This window comes from Nerophis ophidion, linkage group LG01 (assembly GCF_033978795.1).
Source record: "Nerophis ophidion isolate RoL-2023_Sa linkage group LG01, RoL_Noph_v1.0, whole genome shotgun sequence".
In the NCBI taxonomy this organism is placed as follows: domain Eukaryota; kingdom Metazoa; phylum Chordata; class Actinopteri; order Syngnathiformes; family Syngnathidae; genus Nerophis; species Nerophis ophidion.
Genome location: NC_084611.1, coordinates 82,317,990 through 82,343,100, shown reverse-complemented (window position 1 = coordinate 82,343,100; position 25,111 = coordinate 82,317,990). Strand labels below are relative to the sequence as shown.

Here is a 25,111-nt window from a genome sequence, read left to right as displayed (position 1 = left end):
CTGGGAAAGAACTTTACTGACACGGTTTACAAGTATGTAGGTCAACATCCAGCTGGCTAGCTGGCAAGGTGACAATCAGTTCTCATAAAGGCTTTGGCAGGTAAAGTTGTAATACAACTTATGTACCTTATATGCACTTGAACGCGACCTAAATATGTCACAACGCAGCCTGCCTTGTGTAATGTGTGTCATTGGTACCTTGGAAATAGACAACTAGGACAATTATTGTCTCCGTACTAGTGTTGTCCCGACACCAATATTTTGGTACTGGTTTATTTATTATATTTAGCCTTTTTTTAACCAGTTAAAATCCAATTGAGATCAAAGATCTCTTTTCCGAGGGGGCCCTGGCCAAGAGGGCAGCAGTAAGGTTACGTTAAAAACAGTAAACAACACATCAAACATCAAATTTACAACATTAAAACTTGCTCACATAGTGAATTTGCAAACATTTGAAATTATACACAAAGCAAACTATAACCTGCTACCCAAGAATATACAACAATTCTTCTCAAAAACAAGAGGAGAAATGCAATCTTAGAGAAAAATGCGATTTAAAACATTTGTATGCACGTACAACACTTAAGAACTTCAGTATATCTGTATGTGGAATTAAATTATGGAATGGATTAAGCCAGGGGTCTCAAACTCAATTTACCTGGGGGCCACTGGATGCAGAGTCTGGGTGAGGCTGGGCCGCAAGAAAAGATTTGTTAAAAAAAATATATTTTTAAATGTCTTTATTTTTATTTTCAACACAATATATGAATGAACAAAATGAGAATTAAGTAAATGAATCAGTCATGAGTAATAATAATAATTAGATTTCTCCAGTCAGCAACAATGTGTGAGGCAACGTAAATTAAACAATTTAAAAAAATAAAAAATAACGGTTTGAATCGGTCCAGGTTATCGAGGACTGTTATTACTGACGGACAGGTGTCGCAGTGTGACTGCAGCGAGGCACGTGAGAAAACCCTCGTCTCCATGGCAACGTTTCTGTCGCTTTCACTCATTTGCCGCTTTTCCACTAACGCAGGGGTAGGCAACCCAGAACGTTGAAAAAGCCATTTTGGTCGAGTGGAAAAGGGACAAAACGTTTCTCTGCTTGAATCACGCAAGTGACGTCCGTGTTCGGCCCTCGAGAGCCATATCCTGTACCACACCGTGATTGGTAGATTCCTTCAGCTCCGCACACAATGCTGTCAAGCACCATTCATATAAAACTCACGAGCCACACTAACATTAAAATGTCATATTAAGGTGGGGGCCGCAAAATAACGTCTCGCGGGCCGCGTGTCTGAGACCCCTGGGATAAACAAAGCAACCAAACAATGCACTAATGTGATCCACTTCAAGAAACTCTTCAAACTCAAAGTGTTTACAAAGTACAAAGAAAAAGAACCAATGATAAACATTCGGAATTTATTTCATCCATCCATCCGTTTATTTTTTCACCTTTTACCTATCCATCCATCCATCCATTTTCTACTGCTTATGCGTGGGTTCCCTCCGGGTACTCCGGCTTCCTCCCACTTCCAAAGACATGCACCTGGGGATAGGTGGATTGGCAACACTAAATTGGCCCTAGTGTGTGAATGTGAGTGTGAATGTTGTCTGTCTATCTGTGTTGGCCCTGCGATGAGGTGGCGACTTGTCCAGGGTGTAACCCGCCTTCCGCCCGATTGTAGCTGAGATAGGCGCCAGCGCCCCCCGTGACCCCGAAAGGGAATAAGCGGTAGAAAATGGATGGAGGGGATGGGATGGATATTCCCTTTGGGGTCGCGGAGGCGCTGGCGCCTATCTCAGCTACAATCGGGCGGAAGGCGGGGTACACCCTGGACAAGTCGCCACCTCATCACAGGGCCAACACAGATAGACAGACAACATTCACACTCACATTCACACACTAGGGACCATTTAGTGTTGCCAATCAACCTATCCCCAGGTGCATGTCTTTGGAGGTGGGAGGAAGCCGGAGTATCCGGAGGGAACCCACGCAGTCACGGGGAGAACATGCAAACTCAACACAGAAAGATCCCCAGCCCAGGATTGAACCCTGACTACTCAGGACCTTCGTATTGTGAGGCAGACGCACTAACCCCTCTGCCACCGTGAAGCCATATATATAAATATTTTAATTTGACACCCTCAGATACTCATCATCGTCTGTACTGAATAATCCTGTTCTAGGGATGAGAACCGTTCACATTTGAACTGATATTGTTACAATTCGCAATACCTGGGAATCCAACTATACCAATTTTTGATACTTTCGAGTGTGTTAATTAAAAGGGAACATTATCACCAGACCTATGTAAACGTCAATTTATACCTTGATGGTGCAGAAAAAAGACCATATATTTTTTTTACCGATTTCCGAACTCTAAATGGGTGAATTTTGGCGAATTAAACGCCTTTCTGTTTATCGCTTTTTTTGCGATGACGTCGGAACGTGACGTCTCCGAGGTAATACAGCCGCCATTTTCATTTTCAACACATTGCAAACATTGGGTCTCAGCTCTGTTATTTTCCGTTTTTTCGACAATTTTTTGGAACTTTGGAGCCATCATGCCTCGTCGGTGTGTTGTCGGAGGGTGTAACAACACTAACAGGGAGGGATTCAAGTTGCACCACTGGCCCGAAGATGCGAAAGTGTCTGCCGCCAGACCCCCATTGAATGTACCAAAGTGTCTCCACATTTTACCGGCGATGACAGACATGGCACAGAGATGTATGGATAACCTGCAGATGCATTTGCAACAATAGATTTAACAAAATCACAAAGGTGAGTTTTGTTGATGTTGACTTATGTGCTAATCAGACATATTTGGTCGCGGCGTGACTGCCAGCTAATCGATGCTAACATGCTACGCTAATCGACGCTAAAATGCTATTTACCGGCGGTGCTAAAGCAGACATGGCACAGAGATGTATGGATAACCTGCAGATGCATTTGCAACGATAAAGTCAACGAATTCACAAAGGTGAGTTTTGTTGATGTTGACTGCCAGCTAATCGATGCTAACATGCTACGCTAATTGATGCTAACATGCTATTTACCTGCGGTGCTAAAGCAGACATGGCACAGAGATGTATGGATAACCTGCAGATGCATTTGCAACTATATTACGTTTACTTCCACCCACATTTAATGCGAAAAAAACACTTACCAATAAAAGGATTTAAGTAGCTCTAGTGTCACGAGATGCGAAAGTCCTGATCGTTTGGTCCGCACATTTTACCGGCGATGCCAACGCAGCTATTCGGCCATGCTATGGCTATGAATAGCGTCAATAGCTATTCGCTCAATAGCTTCAGTTTCTTCTTCAATGCTTTCATACTCCAACCATCCGTTTCAACACATGCGTAATCTGTGTAATCGCTTAAGTGCTGAAATCTGAGTCTGAATCTGTGCTAATGTCGCTATATCTTGCTGTGGTATTCGCCATTGGCAGCACTGTATGACGTCACAGGGAAATGGAAAGTCGCATCGCAAATAGCGAAAATCAAGCACTTTAAGCTTTTTTTAGGGATATTCCAGGACCGGTAAAATTTTGATAAAAACTTCAAAAAATACAACAAGCCACTAGGAACTGAGTTTTATTGTTTTTAACCCTTTTAAAATTGTGATAATGTTCCCGTTTAATGTTCAGTCGTTGCTGTCCAGTCTTTTGTCGTGGCCTAAAAACTGTTAATACCGTAAGTATTTTACTTAAAACGCACCAGCTGCTTGATGGAACGTTCATCTTAGTCGTAGTTTTCATTAACAAATTTGAAATCGCAAAGTAAAATTGATAATGCTGTAAGTCACATGTCAAAAGCAAAGCCAATCAAGCTCGCGCATTTTTGGAAAAGTGCATCCTTGCATTACTTGACATTGGAGTGTTCTTTTCAGTCAATTTCTTTGTTGGCATTGAAATTGGAAACTTTACCCGAACGTACTTTGGCTTTCGTGAATCGATACCCAGTAGGACCGGCAGGTTTCGGTCCGTGCCAAAAAAAGTACCAGATTCAGTACCCATCCCTGTCTTGTTCTAATCATTTCCCTTTTTAACAGCAAAAAGGTCCATAAAACACATTTGTGTCAGTCCAAAGATTTGTCCAAATACAAATATTGTGAGCTCACAAGCTTCATGAGGTCGTATGGCTTCCGACGCCATGTTATTGACAATCGTGTGAAAAGAGAAGTGCGCCGCATTGTGGACAGTAGTGGCGAACAACCCAATTGCTCGGTATCATGAATGGAATCAGACAGAATCCGCAAATTAACCTGAAACAAAGAGACACAGTGTAAGGACTCTGGTGCCACTTCACACTGGAAAAATGTTTGAACTTCTTACAAGCTGCTGGCGATCACCACGCATAGAATGACGGCCAGCGAATTGGGACACCGTTGGACCCTGGTGGTGACTGACTGGTTGCACCTCGAACAGTGGACAAGACCGGGCTTATCGCGCAGCTGCCAGATAGGGATAGCCTGCACGCTCTGTGGCTGAGACACCGCCAACCGTGGTCTGACGCCAACATCCCGCCTCTCGCTCACTGAGAGACCGAAAGAGCAAAGACAGATGAAGACATCAGCAATGAGGGCAACTTCAGAACATACAGTCATTTACTTGGTCAATTTACGTAATTAATTCGTTCCAGTGTACAAACCCCGTTTCCATATGAGTTGGGAAATTGTATTGGATGTAAATATAAGCGGAATACAATGATTTGCAAATAATTTTCAACCCATATTAGTGAAGTGAATTGAATTATATTTATATAGCGCTTTTCTCTAGTGACTCAAAGCGCTTTACATAGTGAAACCCAATATCTAAGTTACATTTAAACCAGTGTGGGTGGCACCAGGAGCAGGTGGGTAAAGTGTCTTGCCCAAGGACACAACGGCAGTGACTAGGATGGCAGAAGCGGGAATCAAACCTGCAACCCTCAAGTTGCTCTACCAACTGAGCTATTCAGTTGAATGCACTACAAAGACAAGATATTTGATGATCAAACTCATTTTGCAAATAATAATTAACTTTGAATTTCATGGCTGCAACACGTGCCAAAGTAGTTGGGAAAGGGCATGTTCACCACTGTGTTACATCACCTTTTCTTTTAACAACATTCAATAAATGTTTGAATAATTATGTATATATCATCATCATAACTATATGCTTAAGGGCCGTTACTATAAAGTATTGTCAATTTGTGCTGAAGCGGTTTTTCTGTATTTGTGCAGAACTAGCAATCTGAGAGATTGCTTGCCTTTCTTTCCTATGAGTGTTCTGTCCAGATTCTGCATGCTGACTGCCAAGGCCAAACATTCTGTTCTGGGACCAGCACAAGAACAGACTGGGCGATAGAACCAAGTGTCAACATCCATCCATCCATCCATTTTCTACTGCTTATTCCCTTTCGGGGTCGCGGGGGGCGCTGGCGCCTATCTCAGCTACAATCGGGCGGGGTACACCCTGGACAAGTCACCACCTCATCGCAGGGCCAACACAGATAGACAGACAACATTCACACTCACATTCACACACTAGGGCCAATTTAGTGTTGCCAATCAACCTATCCCCAGGTGCATGTCTTTGGAAGTGGGAGGAAGCCGGAGTACCCGGAGGGAACCCACGCATTCACGGGGAGAACATGCAAACTCCACACAGAAAGATCCCGAGCCTGGATTTGAACCCACGACTGCAGGATCTTCGAATTGTGAGGCAGACGCACTAACCCCTCTGCCACCGTGAAGCCAACCCAACGCGCTTTACATAGTGAAACCCAATATCTAAGTTACATTTAAACCAGTGTGGGTGGCACTAGGAGCAGGTGGGTAAAGTGTCTTGCCCAAGGACACAACGGCAGTGACTAGGATGGCAGAAGCGGGAATCAAACCTGCAACCCTCAAGTTGCTGGCACGGCCGCTCTACCAACTGAGCTATTCAGTTGAATGCACTACAAAGACAAGATATTTGATGATCAAACTCATTTTGCAAATAGTAATTAACTTAGAATTTCATGGCTGCAACACGTGCCAAAGTAGTTGGGAAAGGGCATGTTCACCACTGTGTTACATCACCTTTTCTTTTAACAACACTCAATAAATGTTTGAATAATTATGTATATATTATCATCATAACTATATGCTTAAGGGCCGTTACTATAAAGTATTGTCAATTTGTGCTGAAGCGGTTTTTCTGTATTTGTGCAGAACTAGCAATCTGAGAGATTGCTTGCCTTTCTCTCCTATGAGTGTTCTGTCCAGATTCCGCATGCTGACTGCCAAGGCCAAACATTCTGTTCTGGGACCAGCACAAGAACAGACTGGGCGATAGAACCAAGTGTCAACATCCATCCATCCATTTTCTACCGCTTATTCCCTTTCGGGGTCGCGGGGGGCGCTGGCGCCTATCTCAGCTACAATCGGGCGGAAGGCGGGGTACACCCTGGACAAATCGCCAGCTCATCGCAGGGCCAACACAGATAGACAGACAACATTCACACTCACATTCACACACTAGGGCCAATTTAGTGTTGCCAATCAACCTATCCCCAGGTGCATGTCTTTGGAAGTGGGAGGAAGCCGGAGTACCCGGAGGGAACCCACGCATTCACGGGGAGAACATGCAAACTCCACACAGAAAGAACCCGAGCCTGAATTGGAACCCAGGACTGCAGGACCTTTGTATTGTGAGGCAGACGCACTAACCCCTCTGCCACCGTGAAGCCCATATTTGCATTTTTGTATTATTATATCTTGTGTCGAGTCCACTCCCCCCTTTCCCTCAGTCACAATGATGTAATAGGGATTTCTTTAATAAATACAGGAGGCACGCGGGCTGCTCTTTAGAACGTTGTTTGGATCTGTAACTAGAGTACAGCCCAAAACACGTGTCTCCTCATGAGCTCTATTTAACTCTGTGTCTGCTTGGTTCCTTGGTTCTTGTCTGATTAATAGATGTCACCAGTGTTTGAACCTGACAGGAAATGAGGAAAGTAATTGTTGAAGCTTTGAAAGGGGAATTTTTCTCATTCTTGTTTTATGTAGAGTTTCAGTCGTTCAACAGTCCGGGGTCTCCGCTGTCCTATTTTACGCTCCATAATGCGCCACACATTTTGATGGGAGACAGGTCTGGACTGCAGGCGGGCCAGGAAAGTACCCGCACTCTTTTTTTATGAAGCCACGCTGTTGTAACATTAATCTTGCTGAAATAAGCAGGGGCGTCCATGATAACATTGATTGGATGACAACATATGTTGCTCCAAAACCTGTATGGACCATTCAGCATTAATGGTGCCTTCAGAGATGTGTAAGTTACCCATGCCTTGGGCACTAATACACCTCCATACCATCACAGATGCTGGCTTTTGAACTTTGTGCCTATAACAATCCGAATGGTTATATTCCTCTTTGTTCTGGAGGACACCACGTCCTCTGTTTCCAAATATAATTTTAAATGTGGACTCGTCAGACCACAGAACACCTTTCCACTTTGGATCAGTCCATCTTAGGTGAGCTTGGGCCCAGCCAAGCCGGCGGTGTTTCAGGATATTGTTGATAAATGGGTTTGGCTTTGCATAGCAGAGTTTTAACTTGCACTTACAGATGTAGCGACCAACTGTAGTTACTGACAGTTGTTTTATGAAGTGTTCCTGAGCCCATGTGGTGATATCCTTTACACGCTGATGTCGGTTTTTGATGCAGTACCGCCTGAGGGATCAAAAGTCCGTAATATCATCGCTTACGTGCAGTGATTTCTTCAGATTCTCTGAACTTTTTTATGATTTTACGGACCGTAGATGGTAAAATCCATAAATTTCTTGCAATAGCTCGTTGAGGAATGTTGTTCTAAAACTGTTCGACAATTTGCTTACAAAGTGGTGACCCTCGCCCCATTCTTGTTTGTGAATTACTTAGCATTTCATGGAAGTTGCTTTTATACCCAATCATGGCGCCCACCTGTTCCCAATTAGCCTGCACACCTGTGGGATGTTCCATATAAGTGTTTGATGAGCATTCCTCAACTTTATAAGTTTTTTTTGCTACCTTTCCCAACTTCTTTGTCATGTGTTGCTGGCATCAAATTCTAAAGTTAATGATTATTTGTAAAAAAAAAAAAGTTTATCAGTTTGAACATCAAATATGTTGTCTTTGTAGCATATTCAACTGAATATGGGTTGAAAAGGATTTGCAAATCATTGTATTCCGTTTATATTTACATCTAACACAATTTCCCCAACTCATATGGAAACGGGGTTTGTATATTTGTCCTTGGCTGAGGTCACGTACCAAGTGTCGGCTGATGAACGATGACTTGGGTGGGCGAGGCGGGCACAGTCAAGACAGGGAAAGGATCGGGCTGCTGGATGACGGCTGAACAGCACAGAGGCACCTCATGAGGACCAGACACACAAATGGCAACAACGGCACTGCTAAGTCGTGATCTTACTGGTCGCTTCGTAAGGGGGAGGAACCTCCGAGGGGCAGGCGGCTTGATAAGAAGGGGGCTGGATTGTGGCTTCCTCGTACGAAGGAGGGTCCATCGGCGGAGTATTCGAATCTCACAGGAAGCTGCTGAAACTTGTTTACTGTAATATCTGCAAGCCTAAGAAACAACATGTTTTGCATGTGGAAAATGATTACATTGCTCCTGGAGCAAGCAGCATGACAGTCCTTGTAAGCTGTGGTCCTGGTAATAAAGTATGACCAGTACGTGTGACATGCACAAGTGGATTACATACAGTACAACTCAGAAAAGCAAGGCTTAGAAAATCTGTTCATAGTAGACAGAGACTGGACAGGTCTCCGTGAGTAGCAGTCACAATTATCAGGAAATAGGAATGCACACACACCCCACACACCCCACGTCTTCACCACTGCTTAATGCCCCTTAGAGGGTATAGACGGCTGAGGAGCCCTTATACAGCAGCAGCCGACCCCCATTGCTACCACTCCCTCCCTTCTGTTGCAAGTTGTGTTGATTCTATGTAACATGTTTTGGGGCGGTATAGCTCGGTTGGTAGAGTGGCCGTGCCAGCAACTTGAGGGTTGCAGGTTCGATTCCCGCTTCTGCCATCCTAGTCACTGCCGTTGTGTCCTTGGGCAAGACACTTTACCCACCTGCTTCCAGTGCCACCCACACTGGTTTGAATGTAAAAAATTAGATAATGGGTTTCACTATGTAAAGCGCTTTGAGTCACTAGAGAAAAGCGCTATATGAATATAATTCACTTCATTTATGTGCGGTATGGCTATGAGATTTTTTTCCCTTAGCCTCAGTCTCGGTCCCCTCCCTGGAGTCCAGCCTTTGACTGAATATTTTTTTCTCTCCACCCCCAGCATTTTCCTGTTTCTCACCGTTTTTATAAGGGGCGCCGGAAGTTGGCAGACCCGTCAGCGATCCTATTCTGTCTCCCAGTAATGTTTGTCTGATCTTGAATGGGATTGTGCTGAAAATCTCAATTTCCCCTCGGGGGTTTAATGAAGTACTTCTGATACTGATTCAGATTCCACGGTTAGTTATGGCCGACGCCGGACGCTATGAAAACACTCAGGAGATGACGTCATTATATAATTTTGGGGGTTTTTGGAACCTTTTTTACCTACGGCCCAACTTTTCCACAACATAAGAGTCTGGAGTCCACTCAAATAGTAACACTGAATTAGTATCTTACTCTTGATTTGAATCATATACAATAAATAATTCTAATCTACGTAGAGTTTACAACCGTGTCAAATGATATGAAAGCATATGTTCATCACAAATATTATTATCAAGGCTTAGGTCAGACTGATTACAAAAATAAATACTTATCAAATATACTGTAAAAGAAGGGATTCATAAAAACTGATGAAAAATGTATTTACATAAAATTACGCAGTGCTAAAATGAATGAAATAATAATTAAAAAATAATAATAAATATTAATATATGTTTAAAAAATATCACCATAAACTCCAAAAAGTGATGAAGCATAAACGCACAGCATTATTTAAAAATCCATCCATCCATTTTCTACCGCTTATTCCCTTTCGGGGTCGCGGGGGGCGCTGGCGCCTATCTCAGCTACAATCGGGCGGAAGGCGGTGTACACCCTGGACAAGTCGCCACCTCATCGCAGGGCCAACACAGATAGACAGACAACATTCACACTCACATTCACACACTAGGGCCAATTTAGTGTTGCCAATCAACCTATCCCCAGGTGCATGTCTTTGGAAGTGGGAGGAAGCCGGAGTACCCGGAGGGAACCCACGCATTCACGGGGAGAACATGCAAACTCCACACAGAAAGATCCCGAGCCTGGAATTGAACCCAGGACTGCAGGACCTTCGTATTGTGAGGCAGACGCACTAACCCCTCTGCCACCGTAAAAATATTACAGTTATTTAATCCATCCATCAATCCATTTCTACCGCTTGTGCCTATCTCAGCTACAATCGGGCGGAAGGCGGCGTACACCCAGGACAAGTCGCCACCTCATCGCAGCAGTTATTTAATACAATTTACAAACTAGGTTAAAAACAAATAATAATAATCATTAGATATATGTGTCTGAAATAAACTGTCAATAAAATGTAAGTGCAAATGTAAATACAGCTTCACCAATTTAGTCATAATTTTTGCTCTTAAGAAACGTCTCAATGACTATAGCGATTAACGTCTTCTGTTTGTGAGATTTGTCATTACTGCCACAAGTGGGGTAAAAGTGTATTACAATTGAGTATCGCTGAGTATCACTGAGTCATAGATATTTTTTGGCGGCCCTCTAGGGGGCGCTGGCGCCCTGTGGTTGAGAAATACTGGGCTCAGTCTTTTCCAAGCACTTCAGACCCACGTCCCCCCTTTTGCCTCGGACTATCTATTGCCTTATTTTCTTGTGAATTCTATTTTGTTAGCTTGTTAACAAGAAAAAAAACGTATCGATCTAAAGTTTACTATAGTTACGAATCCTCATCATAGGTAAAGTGAAGCGTTTGCATTACTAGCATAGCTGTCTGCGCTAAAGTGCTAACATTACAGTCACATTATACCGTCAACATCTTCTGGAGATGACTGATGTATATTTTAAGATGTGTAGTAAAGCCTGTTTCACACTATTGTATAATATTGTTGTCCATATATATATATATATATATATATATATATATATATATATATATATATATATATATATATATATATATATATGTATATATATATATATATTATCATGTCTGTGTAATCATGTTTAGTTTTAGTCATGTTAGGTTTTGGTTTTGGACTCTTTGTGCACTTTTGTTTGTTTTGTCACCATAGCAACCCATTAGTTTTCACCTTGTCCCCATGTCACGCACCTGTTTTCACTAGACACCACAGTATTATTTAAGCCACAGTGGCAAGGTAGTCAGCCTGGCAACATTACCATCTATCACCCTCGATCACACTCTCCACATCCAAAACTCGAAAGACCAACTATGAATTACCATGAACTTTTTAACGTGGACCCCCGACTTTAACAAATTGAAAAACGTATTCGGGTGTTACCATTTAGTGGTCAATTGAATTGTACAGAGTATGTACTGTACTGTGCAATCTACCAATAAAAGTTTCAATCAATCAATCAGACTGCAAAGTTCCTGTCTTCACAATAAAAGCGCCTGCGCCAACAAAATAAGAGTCTCAGAAAGCTAGCGTGCACAAGCTAGCAAGCTACGGAACGTGTATAAAAAGGAGTATGGACGCTGGACAAACAAGATGCCCAAAACTAACCACTTTCATGTGGTATTGGACAGAAAGGAGGACCTTTTTTCTCCTCTATTCAAAAATGTGGACGTTATCAGCACTGCTGTCTGATTCCAATCAATGCAAGACATCACAATCAGGTAATACACCAACTTATATTTTTGTCTTCATGAAAGAAAATAATCTATATGTGTTAAACATGCTTGTATTATCATTAAAAAACGTCTCTTTTGCAAACAAATAAATATAAATTATATATATGAATGAGGTAGATCTCCTCGACTTGGTCAATTGAAAAGTAGCTCGTCTGGAGAAAAAGTGTGGGCACCCCTGGTCTATATTAACACGCCTTCATCCATCCATTACCTACCGCTTGTCCCTTGAGTTGTTTAAATTTACTTCTCATGAGTGACGAACTTTAGGAAACAACAGCTTCTCCCATTATCGCCTACTTCCACAAAATGTATGAAAATAATCAAGCGGTGACGAAAGCATTGACACGAAGCCATTCCTACAAATGTCCACTAGATGTCAGTGTTGTTGCCCAATGTGCCGCCTGCTCCCTCTCCATGACACATCTGTCAGGTGTCTCCAAGGGGAGTAGTTTTACCTTCTTTTGGTTCTATTTTTAAGAAGGTTACAATGTCACCCAAAACAAAATGTTTATGTTAGCTTGATGCCTGAAAAAATGGACTTTACTCTGGTACCTCGGTTTTCCCTAAAACTTCCATAGAACTATTCTTACGTGAAAACCAAAGAAAAATATTTCCCTCAACAAAATGGACAAATCATATTAATCTGTGAAATACATACATTTTAACATGTAACATGCCTTTTAAAAATATATTTTTTTGGATAAAAAATGGTTTGTAAAAACAATAGAATGTAGTCCAAACAACTTGAAGGACCGTAGTAATAATATACAAAACCTGTTTCCATATGAGTTGGGAAATTGTGTTAGATGTAAATAGAAACGAAATACAATGATTTGCAAATCATTTTCAACCCATATTCAGTTAAATATGCTACAAAGACAACATATTTGATGTTCAAACTGTTAAACATTTTTTTTTTTTGCAAATAATCATTAACTTTAGAATTTGATGCCAGCAACACGTGACAAAGAAGTTGGGAAAGGTGGCAATAAATACTGTTAAAGTTGAGAAATACTCATCAAACATTTATTTGGAACATCCCACAGGTGTGCAGGCTAATTGGGAACAGGTGGGTGCCATGATTGGGTATAAAAGCAGCTTCCATGAAATGCTAAGTAATTCACAAACAAGGATAGGGTGAGGGTCACCACTTTGTAAGCAAATTGTCGAACGGTTTTAGAACAACATTTCTCAACGAGCTATTGCAAGGAATTTAGGGATTTTTCCATCCACGGTCCGTAAAATTATCAAAATGTTCAGGGAATCTGGAGAAATCACTGCACGTAAGCGATGATATTATGGACCTTTGAACCCTCAGGCGCTACTGCATCAAAAACCGACATCAATCTCTAAAGGATATCACCACATGAGCTCAGGAACACTTCAGAAAACCACTGTCATTAATATAGTTGGTCGCTACATCTGTAAGTGCAACTTAAAACTCTGCTATGCGTAGCAAAACCCATTTATCAACAACACCCAGGAACGCCGCTGGCTTCGCTGGGCCCGAGCTCATCTAAGATGGACTGATGCAAAGTGGAAAAGTGTTCTGTGGTCTGACGAGTCCACATTTCAAATTATATTTGGAAACTGTGGACGTGGTGTCCTCCGGAACAAAGAGGAAAATAACCATACGGCTTGTTATAGGATCAAAGTTCAAAAGCCAGCATCTATGATGGTATGAGGGTGTATTAGTGCCCAAGGCATGGGTAACTTACACATCTGTGAAGGCACCATTAATGCTGAATGGTCCATACAGGTTTTTGAGCAACATATGTTGTCATCCAAGCAACGTTATCATGGACGCCCCTGCTTATTTCAGCAAGACAATGCCAAGCCACGTGTTACAACAGCGTGGTTTCGTCGTAAAAGTGTGCGGGTACTTTCCTGGCCCCGGAAAATACGACAGCGGAGACCCCGGACTGTTGAACGACTGAGGCTCTGCATAAAACAAGAATGGGAAAATTCCACTTTCAAAGTTTCAACAATTAGTTTCCTCAGTTCCCAAACGTTTATTGAGTGTTGTTGAAAGAAAATGTGATGTAACACAGTGGTGAACATGCCCTTTCCCAACTACTTTGGCACGTGTTGCAGCCATGAAATTTGAAGTTAATTATTATTTGCAAAAAAAAAAATAACGTTTATGAGTTTGAACATCAAATATCTTGTCTTTGTAGTGCATTCAACTGAATATGGGTTGAAAAGGATTTGTAATTCATTGTATTCTGTTTATATTTACATCCAACACAATTTCCCAACTCATATGGAAATGGGGTTTGTACTTACAAGAACATTTTCTGGTGTATTTTTAGGGAATGCATCCGCAAAAAATGTGGTGCCAATACACACACAAAAAAACGAGTTAGACACAAACAATTAATTACAATTCATCTACGGATTAATCGAGAAAATATTAAATAGATTAATCGAATCGAGAAATAATTGTGAGGTGCCGCTCTTACCTTAGATTAAAGAGAAGCTGACTGACAGTAAAAAAAAAAAGCAGCTGTAATGCCGCTGGCAATAAAACGACTGTGACATTACTTCACAGCCTGTCCGACCGGTTTTTTATCCTGTGCGGAAATTGGCAACACACACACACACACACACACACACACACACACTCCTGACGTTAGTCATTGTGATTGAGCATTCTTACGTGTTGACTTTTTGTCATTGTTTTTATTTACAAACCCCGTTTCCATATGAGTTGGGAAATTGTGTTAGATGTAAATATAAACGGAATACAATGATTTGCAAATTCTTTTCAACCCATATTCAATTGAATGCACTACAAAGACAAGATATTTGATGTTCAAACTCATAAACTTTTTTTTTTTGTTGCAAATAATAATTAACTGAGAATTTCATGGCTGCAACACGTGACAAAGTAGTTGGGAAAGGGCATGTTCACCACTGTGTTACATCACCTTTTCTTTTAACAACACTCAATCTCATCATGGCACCCACCTGTTCCCAATTAGCCTGCACACCTGTGGGATGTTCCAAATAAGTGTTTGATGAGCATTCCTCAACTTTATCAGTATGTATTGCCACCTTTCCCAACTTCAATGTCACGTGTTGCTGGCATCAAATTCTAAAATTAATGATTATTTGCAACAACAAAAAAATGTTTATCAGTTTAAACATCAAATGTGTTGTCTTTGTAGCATATTCAACTGAATATGGGTTGAAAATGATTTGCAAATCATTGTATTCCGTTTATATTTACATCCAACACAATTTCCCAACTCATATGGAAACGGGGTTTGTACAAACAACTCGGGAAAATCCCAAAAATTGTGGCAAGTGTGGCAGGGCACTGATCAATCAGGATTTACCAGAACAGAAATTAAAATTAAAATAAAAAGTACATTTTCCTGTTTCACTGGAGTTTAGTGGTTGTTTTTGTGTATACGTTTTTAGATGATGTAACTGTGCACAACACTTTTTTGCTATTTTGTTGTTTTGTTATTTAAGAGCAAGGCTTTAAAATGTTTTTTGGTAACTTAAGTGAAAAGGGATTCGGTGGCGCTATCTGCAAGATTGGTATTGTTACAACACGAGAATGAACACAGGAGACTTGCATTAATTTGAATGGAATTTTCCACGCTAGCATTTCACATTTAAGTGGTGCTAATTACGCAATTTGGATCGGATCCAAACAGAACTCATTATGATGTGACAGCTTGTCATCCTGAACACGTGACACATTTCCTTCAAATGAGTATTTTCGTTGGTTGTCCTGTGGTCAAACTTTGTGCGTATCATGTTTGCCCGTGGATCATTTGTGCCCAAATAAAGAATCCCATGCCTTGGTAACCAAGTCTTTATACTTTTTTTTTTAAATAAAGACTATAAAAAAATGGGACCCATTACCTCCCTGCTTGGGACTCAGCATCAAAGGTTGGAATTGGGGGTTAAATCACCATAAATAATTCCCGGGCGTGGCACCGCTGCTGCCCACTGCTCCCCTCACCTCCCAGGGGGTGATCAAGGGGATGGGTCAAATGCAGAGGACAAATTTCACCACACCTAGTGTGTGTGTGACAATCATCGGTACTTTAACATTAAATACGTCTGTAAAATAACCCACCACGGGGCCAAAGAAAGTTGTGAGTGCCAGCACTTTGATAAAGATGCCTTCTCATCAAGTAATGTTGAACATTTTGTATACATTTCATTCATTGTTCGGATGTATTTACAGTAATTTCATTTACATGTAAAATATATAATTATTCCTTATAAAAAAATAATAATAATTTTGGATTATTTGGATTTACAGTCCATGGGGGGGAAAAAAGCCCATTTTTTAAAATGATTCAGTCTTTGTCAGACTTTTTGGAATTGATAACTTTGATTAGATAATTTTTTTTTAATATAACATTTTTGGGGGCTTCACGGTGGCAGAGGGGTTAGTGCGTCTGCCTCACAATACGAAGGTCTTGCAGTCCTGGGTTCAAATCCAGGCTCGGGATCTTTCTGTGTGGAGTTTGCATGTTCTCCCCGTGAATGCGTGGGTTCCCTCCCACTTCCAAAGACATGCACCTGGGGCCTAAATTGGCCCTAGAGTGTGAATGTGAGTGTGAATGTTGTCTGTCTATCTGTGTTGGCTCTGTGATGAGGTGGCGGCTTGTCCAGGGTGTACCCCGCCTTCCGCCCAATTGTAGCTGAGATAGGCGCCAGCGCCCCCCGCGACCCCAAAAGGGAATAAGCGGTAGAAAAATTGATGGATGGATAACATTTTTGAAAATCTACTGTTAAAAATCATGTATTTGTCAACAAGAATAAAATGTACAAACCAAAAGTAACACATTTTATTTGGGTCTGATATAGTTCCTACGATTTGAAGCTAAACTTCCGTATTTCTTTGAATTGCCGCCGGGGCGCTAATTAATTTAAAACCTCTTCTCACTCTTATCTTATGACAGGATGCACTGCGTCTCCCATAACAGTGTGACCTCGAACTATGTTAAGGTAACGTGTGGAGTTCCCCAGGCTTCAGTCCTTGGCGCTGCACTCTTCAGCATCTACATGCTGCCGCTAGGTGACAGCATACGGAAATACGGTATTAGCTTTCACTGCTATGCTGATGACACCCAACTCTACATGCCCCTAAAGCTGACCAACACGCCGGACTGTAGTCAGCTGGAGGCGTGTCTTAATGAAATTAAACAATGGATGTCCGCTAACTTTTTGCAGCTCAACGCCAAAAAAACGGAAATGCTGATTATCGGTCCTGCTAGACACCGACCTCTATTTAATAATACAACTTTAACATTTGACAACCAAACAATTAAACAAGGTGACTCGGTAAAGAATCTGGGTGTTATCTTTGACCCAACTCTTTCCTTTGAGTCACACATTAAAAGCGTTACTAAAACAGCCATCTTTCATCTCCGTAATATCGCAAAAATTCGCTCCATTTTGTCCACTTACGACGCGGAGATCATTACCCATGTGTTTGTTACGCCTCGTCTCGATTACTGTAATGTATTATTTTCGGGTCTCCCCATGTCTAGCATTAAAAGATTACAGTTGGTACAAAATGCGGCTGCTAGACTTTTGACAAGAACAAGAAAGTTTGATAATTTTAGGCCTATACTGGCTCACCTGCACTGGCTTCCTGTGCACTTAAGATGTGACTTTAAGGTTTTACTACTTACGTATAAAATACTACTCGGTCTAGCTCCATCCTATCTTGCCGATTGTATTGTACCATATGTCCCGGCAAGAAATCTGCGTTCAATGGACTCCGGCTTATTAGTGATTCCTAAAGCCCAAAAAAAGTCTGCGGGCTATAGAGCGTTTTCCGTTCGGGCTCCAGTACTCTGGAATGCCCTCCCGGTAACAGTTCGAGATGCCACCTCAGTAGGAGCATTTAAGTCTCATCTTAAAACTCATTTGTATACTCTAGCCTTCAAATCTCCTTTTTAGACCAGTTGATCTGCCGCTTCTTTTCTTTTTCTCCTCTGTCCCTCCCTCCCTTGTGGAGGGGGTCCGGTCCGATGGCCATGGATGAAGTACTGGCTGTCCAGAGTCGGGACCCAGGATGGACCGCTCGCCTGTGTATCGGTTGGGGACATCTCTACACTGCTGATCCGACTCTGCTTGGGATGGTTTCTTGTGGACGGGACTCTCCCTGCTGTCTTGGATCCACTTTGGACTGAACTCTCGCGGCTGTGTTGGATCCACTATGGATTGAACTTTCACAGTATCATGTTAGACCTGCTCGGCATCCATTGCTTTCAATCCCCTAGTAGGGGGGAAGGGGTGTTGCCCACATTTGAGGTTCTCTCCAAGGTTCTCATAGTCATCATTGTCACTGGCGTCCCACTGGGTGTGAGTTCTCCTTGCCCTTATGTGGGTTCTTTCAAGGATGTCGTAGTGGTTTGTGCAGCCCTTTGAGACACTTGTGATTTAGGCTTATATAAATAAACATTGATTAATAAATTGATTGATTGATTTTTACTGTTGAACCTTGTTTTTAATGACTACTCCTGCAAACCAAATTTGCTCCTCGGTGACTATAAAGATTTTCTCAGTCGAAGTCTTAGTCGTGTAAAAGCACCATTATCCTAGACAAGCTTTGTAAAAACATGGCAGATGATCGTGATTTAGGGAAAATGTTGCTGGACCGGTTTCACGTTAACATGTCAGTCACATCAGCGTTGAGAAACGAGCGAGTGTTTTGTTGGGGGGGGAGGAAAATTTTGAAGGATTTACAAAAGCTGATCAGATCTGACAACAATATGATAAACACATGAACATGTATGTCAGGCTTGCCACTGACAGTTTGTTTGTGTTTTAGTTTTCCCTCTGTGTGTTTAGTATTCCCTGTCTTTAGTTCCTGTCAGCGCTCATATTTTGTCTGTTTCCTGTTTTTTTCCCCCCTGTGCGCTGCTTCCTCTCAGCTGCGGCTGATTGGCACCTGGCCACACCTGGTGTCAATCAGCCCGCTCCTATTTCCACCTGCTTTTGTCCTCCAGTCAGGGCTGGATTATTGTCGCTCTTGTCGTTGCTACCTGTCGTGTCGTGTCGTTTTATATCGGGTCAATGCAGCGTTGCGGTAAGCTATATTTGATAGTAGTTTGTAGCTTACTGTCTTTTGTTCCATGCTTCCAAGTTTGTTTTCATATTATAAGTACGACTCCTGTTTCTTGATCGATACCTGCTACCTTTTTGTTTTTGCTAGCTTCCATGCTAAGCTCCGTTTATTTTCTAGTTCCCATGCTAGCTCTCTTTGTTTGTTATCCGCCTCGGGCGCGCTTTTTGTTTGCACCCCTTTTGGTTTTGTTCTTGTTTTAGTATTTAAAGATTAAATCATGTTTTCTCACTAAATGCCTGCCTCCATCTCTGCATCTTGGGGTTCGTCACAAACATACTCTCACAATGTCTAGTGGAACTTTCCAGTTTGCATTTACTGTACACAGCTGCCCATGTGCAATCTAGATCAGATGTGGATTACTCTGGATTTGACATCAGTATCAGGATCATGGATATCTTTTTCCAACGACTAAACTCCAGGAAGACAAGTGTCATTTATTTAGCTGTAGAACAAATAGAATGGGGCGTTAATTGGAAGCAGGCAATAATTACAGTGAGGATTGTATTCATTTAAATTATTACAATTCTTTTTCTACATTTATCTTCTTTTTTTTTTTTTTTATTCCATCCATGCTAGTTCATTTTCATCCATTTTTTATTATATTAGGTATTTTTAACCGGTTATTTCCTAAATAGTGACAAGAAGGAATACCGTATTTCCTTGAATTGCCGCCAGGGCGCTAATTAATTTAAAACCTCTTCTCACTCCTGCGCTTACCAAAGGCATGAGGTAAAAGTAAGCATGCGCTAATTATTTTAAAACCTCTTCTCACTCCGGCACTTACCAAAGGCGTGCAGTAAACATTTGAGTGTGATGTAAGCTTGGACCTTAAATCCTACTGAATAGCTCTTAATCTTTTTCCCTTCATGCGATTTCAAATTACCGGTATTGAAATCAACCTCCTCCATTTTGAAAATGGACGAGTTTGACCCGGCGGTAATTCAAGGCAGGCGCATACTATATGCCCTGCGGCAATTCAAGGAAATACGGTATTTTAAGTCTTATATATATATATATATATATATATATATATATATATACACACACACACAGTACAGGTCAAATAGCATCAAAACTATGAATGAACACGTGGAGTTATGTACTTATCAAAAAGATTGGTGAAATAACTGAAAACATGTTTTGTATTCTAGTTTCTTCAAAATAGCCACATTTGCTCTGATTACTGCTTTGAGCTTGAAGCTCCCGATGAGCTTCCAGGACACCTGTGAAGTGAAAACCATTTCAGGTGACTACCTCTTGAAGCTCATCGAAAATGCCAAGCTTGAGCGAAAAAGTAATCAGAGCAAAGAGTGGCTATTTTGAAGAAAGTAGAATATTAAACATGTTTTCAGTTATTTTGCCTGTTTTTTGTTAAGTACATAACTCCACATGTGTTCATTCATAGTTATGATGCCTTCAGTGACAATCTACAATGTAAATAGTCATGAAAATAAAGAAAACACATTGAATGAGAAGGTGTGTCCAAGCTTTTGTCCTGTACTGTATATATGAGTTTTTAGAAAATATAACATAAAATACACATATTAGAGCTGTCAAAGTTAACAAGATAATAACCTATCAACTATTCCATCCATCCATTTTCTACCGCTTATTCCCTTTCGGGGTCGCGGGGGGCGCTGGCGCCCATCTCAGCTATTAAAGGCACTTTATTTTTTTAATGGCCGATTAACGCACACGTGTCCTTTTACACCAGAGTCACCAACGCGGTGCTCGTGGGCACCAGATCGCCCGTAAGGACCAGATGAGTCGCCCGCTGGCCTGTTCTAAAAAATAACTCAAATAGCAGCACTTACCAGTGAGCTGCCTCTATTTTTTAAAATTGTATTTATTTACTAGCAAGCTGGTCTGGCTTTGCTGGACATTTTTGATTCTAAGAGAGACAATACTCAAATGGAATTTGAAAATCCAATAAAAATATATTAAATACTTGGTCTTTGCTTGTTTGAATAAATTCATAATTTTTTTACTTTGCTTCTTATAACTTTCAGAAAAACAATTTTACAAAAAAAAAATACAACCTTAAAAATGATTTTAGGATTTTTAAACACATAAACCTTTTCACCTTTTAAATTCCTTCCTCTTCTTTCCTGACAATTTAAATCAATGTTGAAATACATTTATTATTTTTATTGTAAAGAATAATAAATACATTTTAATTTAATTCTTCATTATAGCTTCTGTTTTTTCGACGAAGAATATTTGTGAAATATTTTTTTAAACTTATTAAAATTAAAAAAAACTATTCTGGCAAATCTAGAAAATCTATAGAATCTAATATAAATCTTATTTCAAAGTCTTTTTAATTTCTTTAAAAAAAAAAATTCTGGAAAATCTAGAAGAAAATGATTTGTCTTTGTTAGAAATATAGCTTGGTCCAATTTGTTATATATTCTAACAAAGTGCAGATAGGATTTTAACCTATTTAAAACATGTCATCAAAATCCTAAAATTAATCTTAATCAGGAAAAATTACTAATGCTGTTCCATAAATTATTATCTTAATTTTTTTCAAAAAGATTCGAATTAGCTAGTTTTTCCTCTTCTTTTTTTTGGTTGAATTTTGAACTTTAAAGAGTCGAAATTGAAGATAAACTATGTTTCAAAATTTGATTTTAATTTTTTTTTTCCTGTTTTGTCCTTTTTTAAACAGTTCAATTAAGTGTTTTTTTCCATCATTTATTCTCTAATTCTAATCACTTCTTCCGTAAAAGGAAAAAAATGTACGACGGAATGACAGACAGAAATACCCATTTTTCATATATATAAGTGAAGTGAAGTGAATTACATTTATATAGCGCTTTTTCTCTAGTGACTCAAATCGCTTTACATAGTGAAACCCAATATCTAAGTACATTCAAACCAGTGTGGGTGGCACTGGGAGCAGGTGGATAAAGTGTCTTGCCCAAGGACACAACGGCACTGACTAGGTTGGCAGAAGCGGGAATCGAACCTGCAACCCTCAAGTTGCTGGCACGGCCACTCTACCAACCGAGCTATTAACATTATTTTTTCAAGAATATCTACACAATCTCTAAGGAATTCAAGTACTCATTCAAATATGTTTCAAATTCTTTTTTTGTAATGAAAAAAAATCTACATACATTTTTAAAACATAAATACATTAAATAACATTTCAGTTCAACAACCAAACATGGACTTTTTTTAGGGGGAATTTCAACTAAAATTGACGCATCAATAATAAATCGATCCAATTCAAAAGATTATGATGAAACTCATAAAATATACACACACATTTTTTTTTTTACAAAATGTCAGGCTTGCCACTAATAGTTTGTGTGTTTTAGTTTTTCCTCTGTGTGTGTTTAGTATTTCCTGTTTTTAGTTCCTGTCAGCGCTCTTATTTTGTCTGTTTCCTGTTTTTCCCCCCGGCTGATTGGCACCTGGCCACAGCTGGTGTCAATCAGCCCACTTCTATTTGAGTCTGTTTTTGTCCTCCAGTCAGTTGCTGGATTATTGTCATGTTGATGTCGCTCTTGTCATTGCTGTTTTCTCCTCTATTAAACCGTTCAAATAAGTGTTTTTTTTTATCATTTATTCTCTACAAAAAACCTTCCGTAAAAGGAAAAAAAATGTACAACGGAATGACAGACAGAAATACCCATTTTTTATATATATATATATATATATATATATATATATATATATATATATATATATATATATATATATATATATATATATATATATATATATATATATATATATTAAAGGTAAATTGAGCAAATTGGCTTTTTCTGGCAATTTATTGAAGTGTGTATCAAACTGGTAGCCCTTCGCATCAATCAAGAAGTAGCTCTTGGTTTCAAAAAGGTTAGTGACCCCTGTTTTAGACCCTTGGCTGCGTTCACTATTTACTGATGAGCCACAAGCGGGAAAATGGTGTGCAGAAATTGACAAAGACATATTGAAATATCAGGTTCAACGCCGTGGCAACTTGTTTTCCCGAGCAGAAAGGACTATTTTTCGCCGTAGGACAACATCACTGCAGTAAATGCCTGCTTTCTGCGTCGTTCAGAGGTGGGTGGTGCTTCACTTGTTAAGGTGGATTGATAACATTAAATGTAGATTGTTACTGCGGCTGCTTCAGCAAGATGGCACAAAAGCTAAAAAAAAATGAAGGACGGTGGGCAGGAAGTCGAAAGGGGACTTTTTTTTATTTTTTATTGCAAACAGTCAGGTCCGACATTAAACCATGTCAAGACACTTTTCCGGCTTCAAAATAAAAGCGCTATGCTATACATCCGGTTTAATTACATCAAAAATAAAAATGCTATGTCAAAGATGTTATGTAAAGCAATTCTGTGATATTGGCACCGAAATAAATGCTGGTGCATCAGTTGAGGAATAGTGTAAATTATTTAGAGTCAGCAATTACAGAATGTTTAGCAGGCTGAATATTATCCAAGTCAATCAATCAAAGTTTATTTATTCAGCCCTTAATCACAAATGCCTCAAAGGGTTTCACAAACCCCAAAGATATTACATGTTATTCATAAAAAGAGAAGGTTAAAAACATTGTCGTGCGGAGATTTGAATATCATTAACTTGTACAACATGTACAGAATATCAAAAGCATTTATTCAAGGTAGCAATATCACAGATTATCTCACCAAAAATATTTGACAATCAAACCATGACCGTAACAATCCGCCAGTTGTTATTAATGCGTGTAACTGTTATAGCAATATGGAATGTAGCTCCTCGTTTGAATGCAAGTGCTCCTACAGCAGGAATACACACTTTCAAGGAGCTTCTTTCTTAATATTTTACCTGAATGATGAATGCAAAAACATTTTTTTACAATTAATTGCATGCGTTAACACGTTATTTTTGACAGTACTAGGTTTTGAATAATGTATTCAGTTTGTATTGTTCATATTGTACTGAGCAGTCCATTTCCTGTTCTATGGTTATCGTCACACTTTTGCTTTTCATTGCTATTTTTTTTATTTTTTTTTGTTAAACTCTGAATAGAAAAAGACAACAACTACAAATATAGATGTATATTTCGGACTTCAAGTAGTCACAAATGTTATTTTAGTTGTTGTTGTTGTTGTACCTTGGATGGAATTTATTGACGAAAAAAACAGCAAAAAGTAATCACAGCTCAGTATTCTTGGGCGGCTTGTTGTCGGCTTTGTCCTCCGCTTCCTGCAAGAGAACAGCAAAAAGAAGATTCATTAAAAAAGAAAAAAAGAAAAAAGGAAAATATCATTTTACACGATACACACCGATCCACCATCTTCATCCTTGTCATCATCATCCTTATCATCTTCATCCTTATTATCATCGCCGTCTGTGTCGTCGTCTGTGTCGTCGTCTTCCTCAGGCAAAACTCCTCCGTTGTCCAGAAACTTGGACAATGTCTCCAGATCCCGTTTTCCCACATAGTCCACCACCTGCAGGAAGGGAAAAGAAACAACAACAATGTTACACACCTCCATTCACGATGAATCCTGTATCATTGCGTGGCGAGATATCGGAGATAAACCATACAAACTATACAGTTTTAAGCTGGCCGTAGAGCTTTTAATACTCTCATCATATCGTGATAACATATTTTGATTCCACATTCTTCCGCAAATTTGACAGCGACGAGCGAAATAAGGCGTGTCCTCATCGCAATATTGCGTGCATGCCAGCGAGCTAGCGGCTAACGTCCCTCCACTGTGCAGCTTTTAAATCCTTGCTGCCATGGCGGCAAATAAACTGTGTTTATTACAAGTAGCATTATCACTGGAGCACAAGAGGAGAAGAAAATACTAAACATGACAGCCATAACTAGTACTATATGATTGTATTCTACATTTTTTACATAAAAGAGTATAAATAAATAATTTAAAGGCCTACTGAAATGAGATTTTATTATTTAAACGGGGATAGCAGGTCCATTCTATGTGTCATACTTGATCATTTCGCGATATTGCCATATTTTTGCTGAAAGGATTTAGTAGAGAACATCGATGATAAAGTTCGCAACTTTTGGTGCTGATAAAAAAGCCTTGCCTGTACCGGAAGTAGCAGACGATATGCGCGTGACATCACGGGCCACCAGCAGCGAGAGCGATTCGGACCGACAAAGCGAT

General features: G+C 40.1%; 2 protein-coding genes across 3 annotated transcripts in view; both read right to left on the bottom strand.

Annotated features, from left to right (window-relative positions):
* Positions 1-725: 725 nt before the first annotated feature.
* LOC133560639 (lipopolysaccharide-induced tumor necrosis factor-alpha factor homolog) lies at positions 726-14,455 on the bottom strand. 2 transcript variants are annotated; one of them, XM_061913402.1, is made up of 5 exons: positions 14,338-14,455; positions 8,445-8,600; positions 8,285-8,368; positions 4,344-4,545; positions 726-4,273 (listed from the first exon to the last, which is right to left on the bottom strand). In XM_061913402.1, exons 2-5 carry the CDS (start codon positions 8,536-8,538, stop codon positions 4,165-4,167), a joined length of 489 nt encoding a protein of 162 aa, XP_061769386.1. In that variant the 5' UTR covers positions 8,539-8,600; positions 14,338-14,455; the 3' UTR covers positions 726-4,164. The 2 variants fall into 2 exon arrangements, with proteins under 2 accessions (XP_061769386.1, XP_061769393.1); XM_061913409.1 differs by having other exon boundaries at positions 8,445-8,566; positions 14,338-14,410.
* Positions 14,456-23,160: 8,705 nt separating this feature from the next.
* The window catches only part of pdia2 (protein disulfide isomerase family A, member 2), a 28,543-nt gene continuing 26,592 nt past the window's right edge, over positions 23,161-25,111 (bottom strand). Inside the window, exons 10-11 of the mRNA XM_061913388.1 lie at positions 24,257-24,424; positions 23,161-24,176 (exon numbers count right to left, since the gene is read on the bottom strand). Coding sequence (XP_061769372.1) covers positions 24,126-24,176; positions 24,257-24,424 — 219 coding nt within the window. The 3' untranslated portion in view covers positions 23,161-24,125. The remainder of the gene's footprint in view (positions 24,177-24,256; positions 24,425-25,111) is intronic.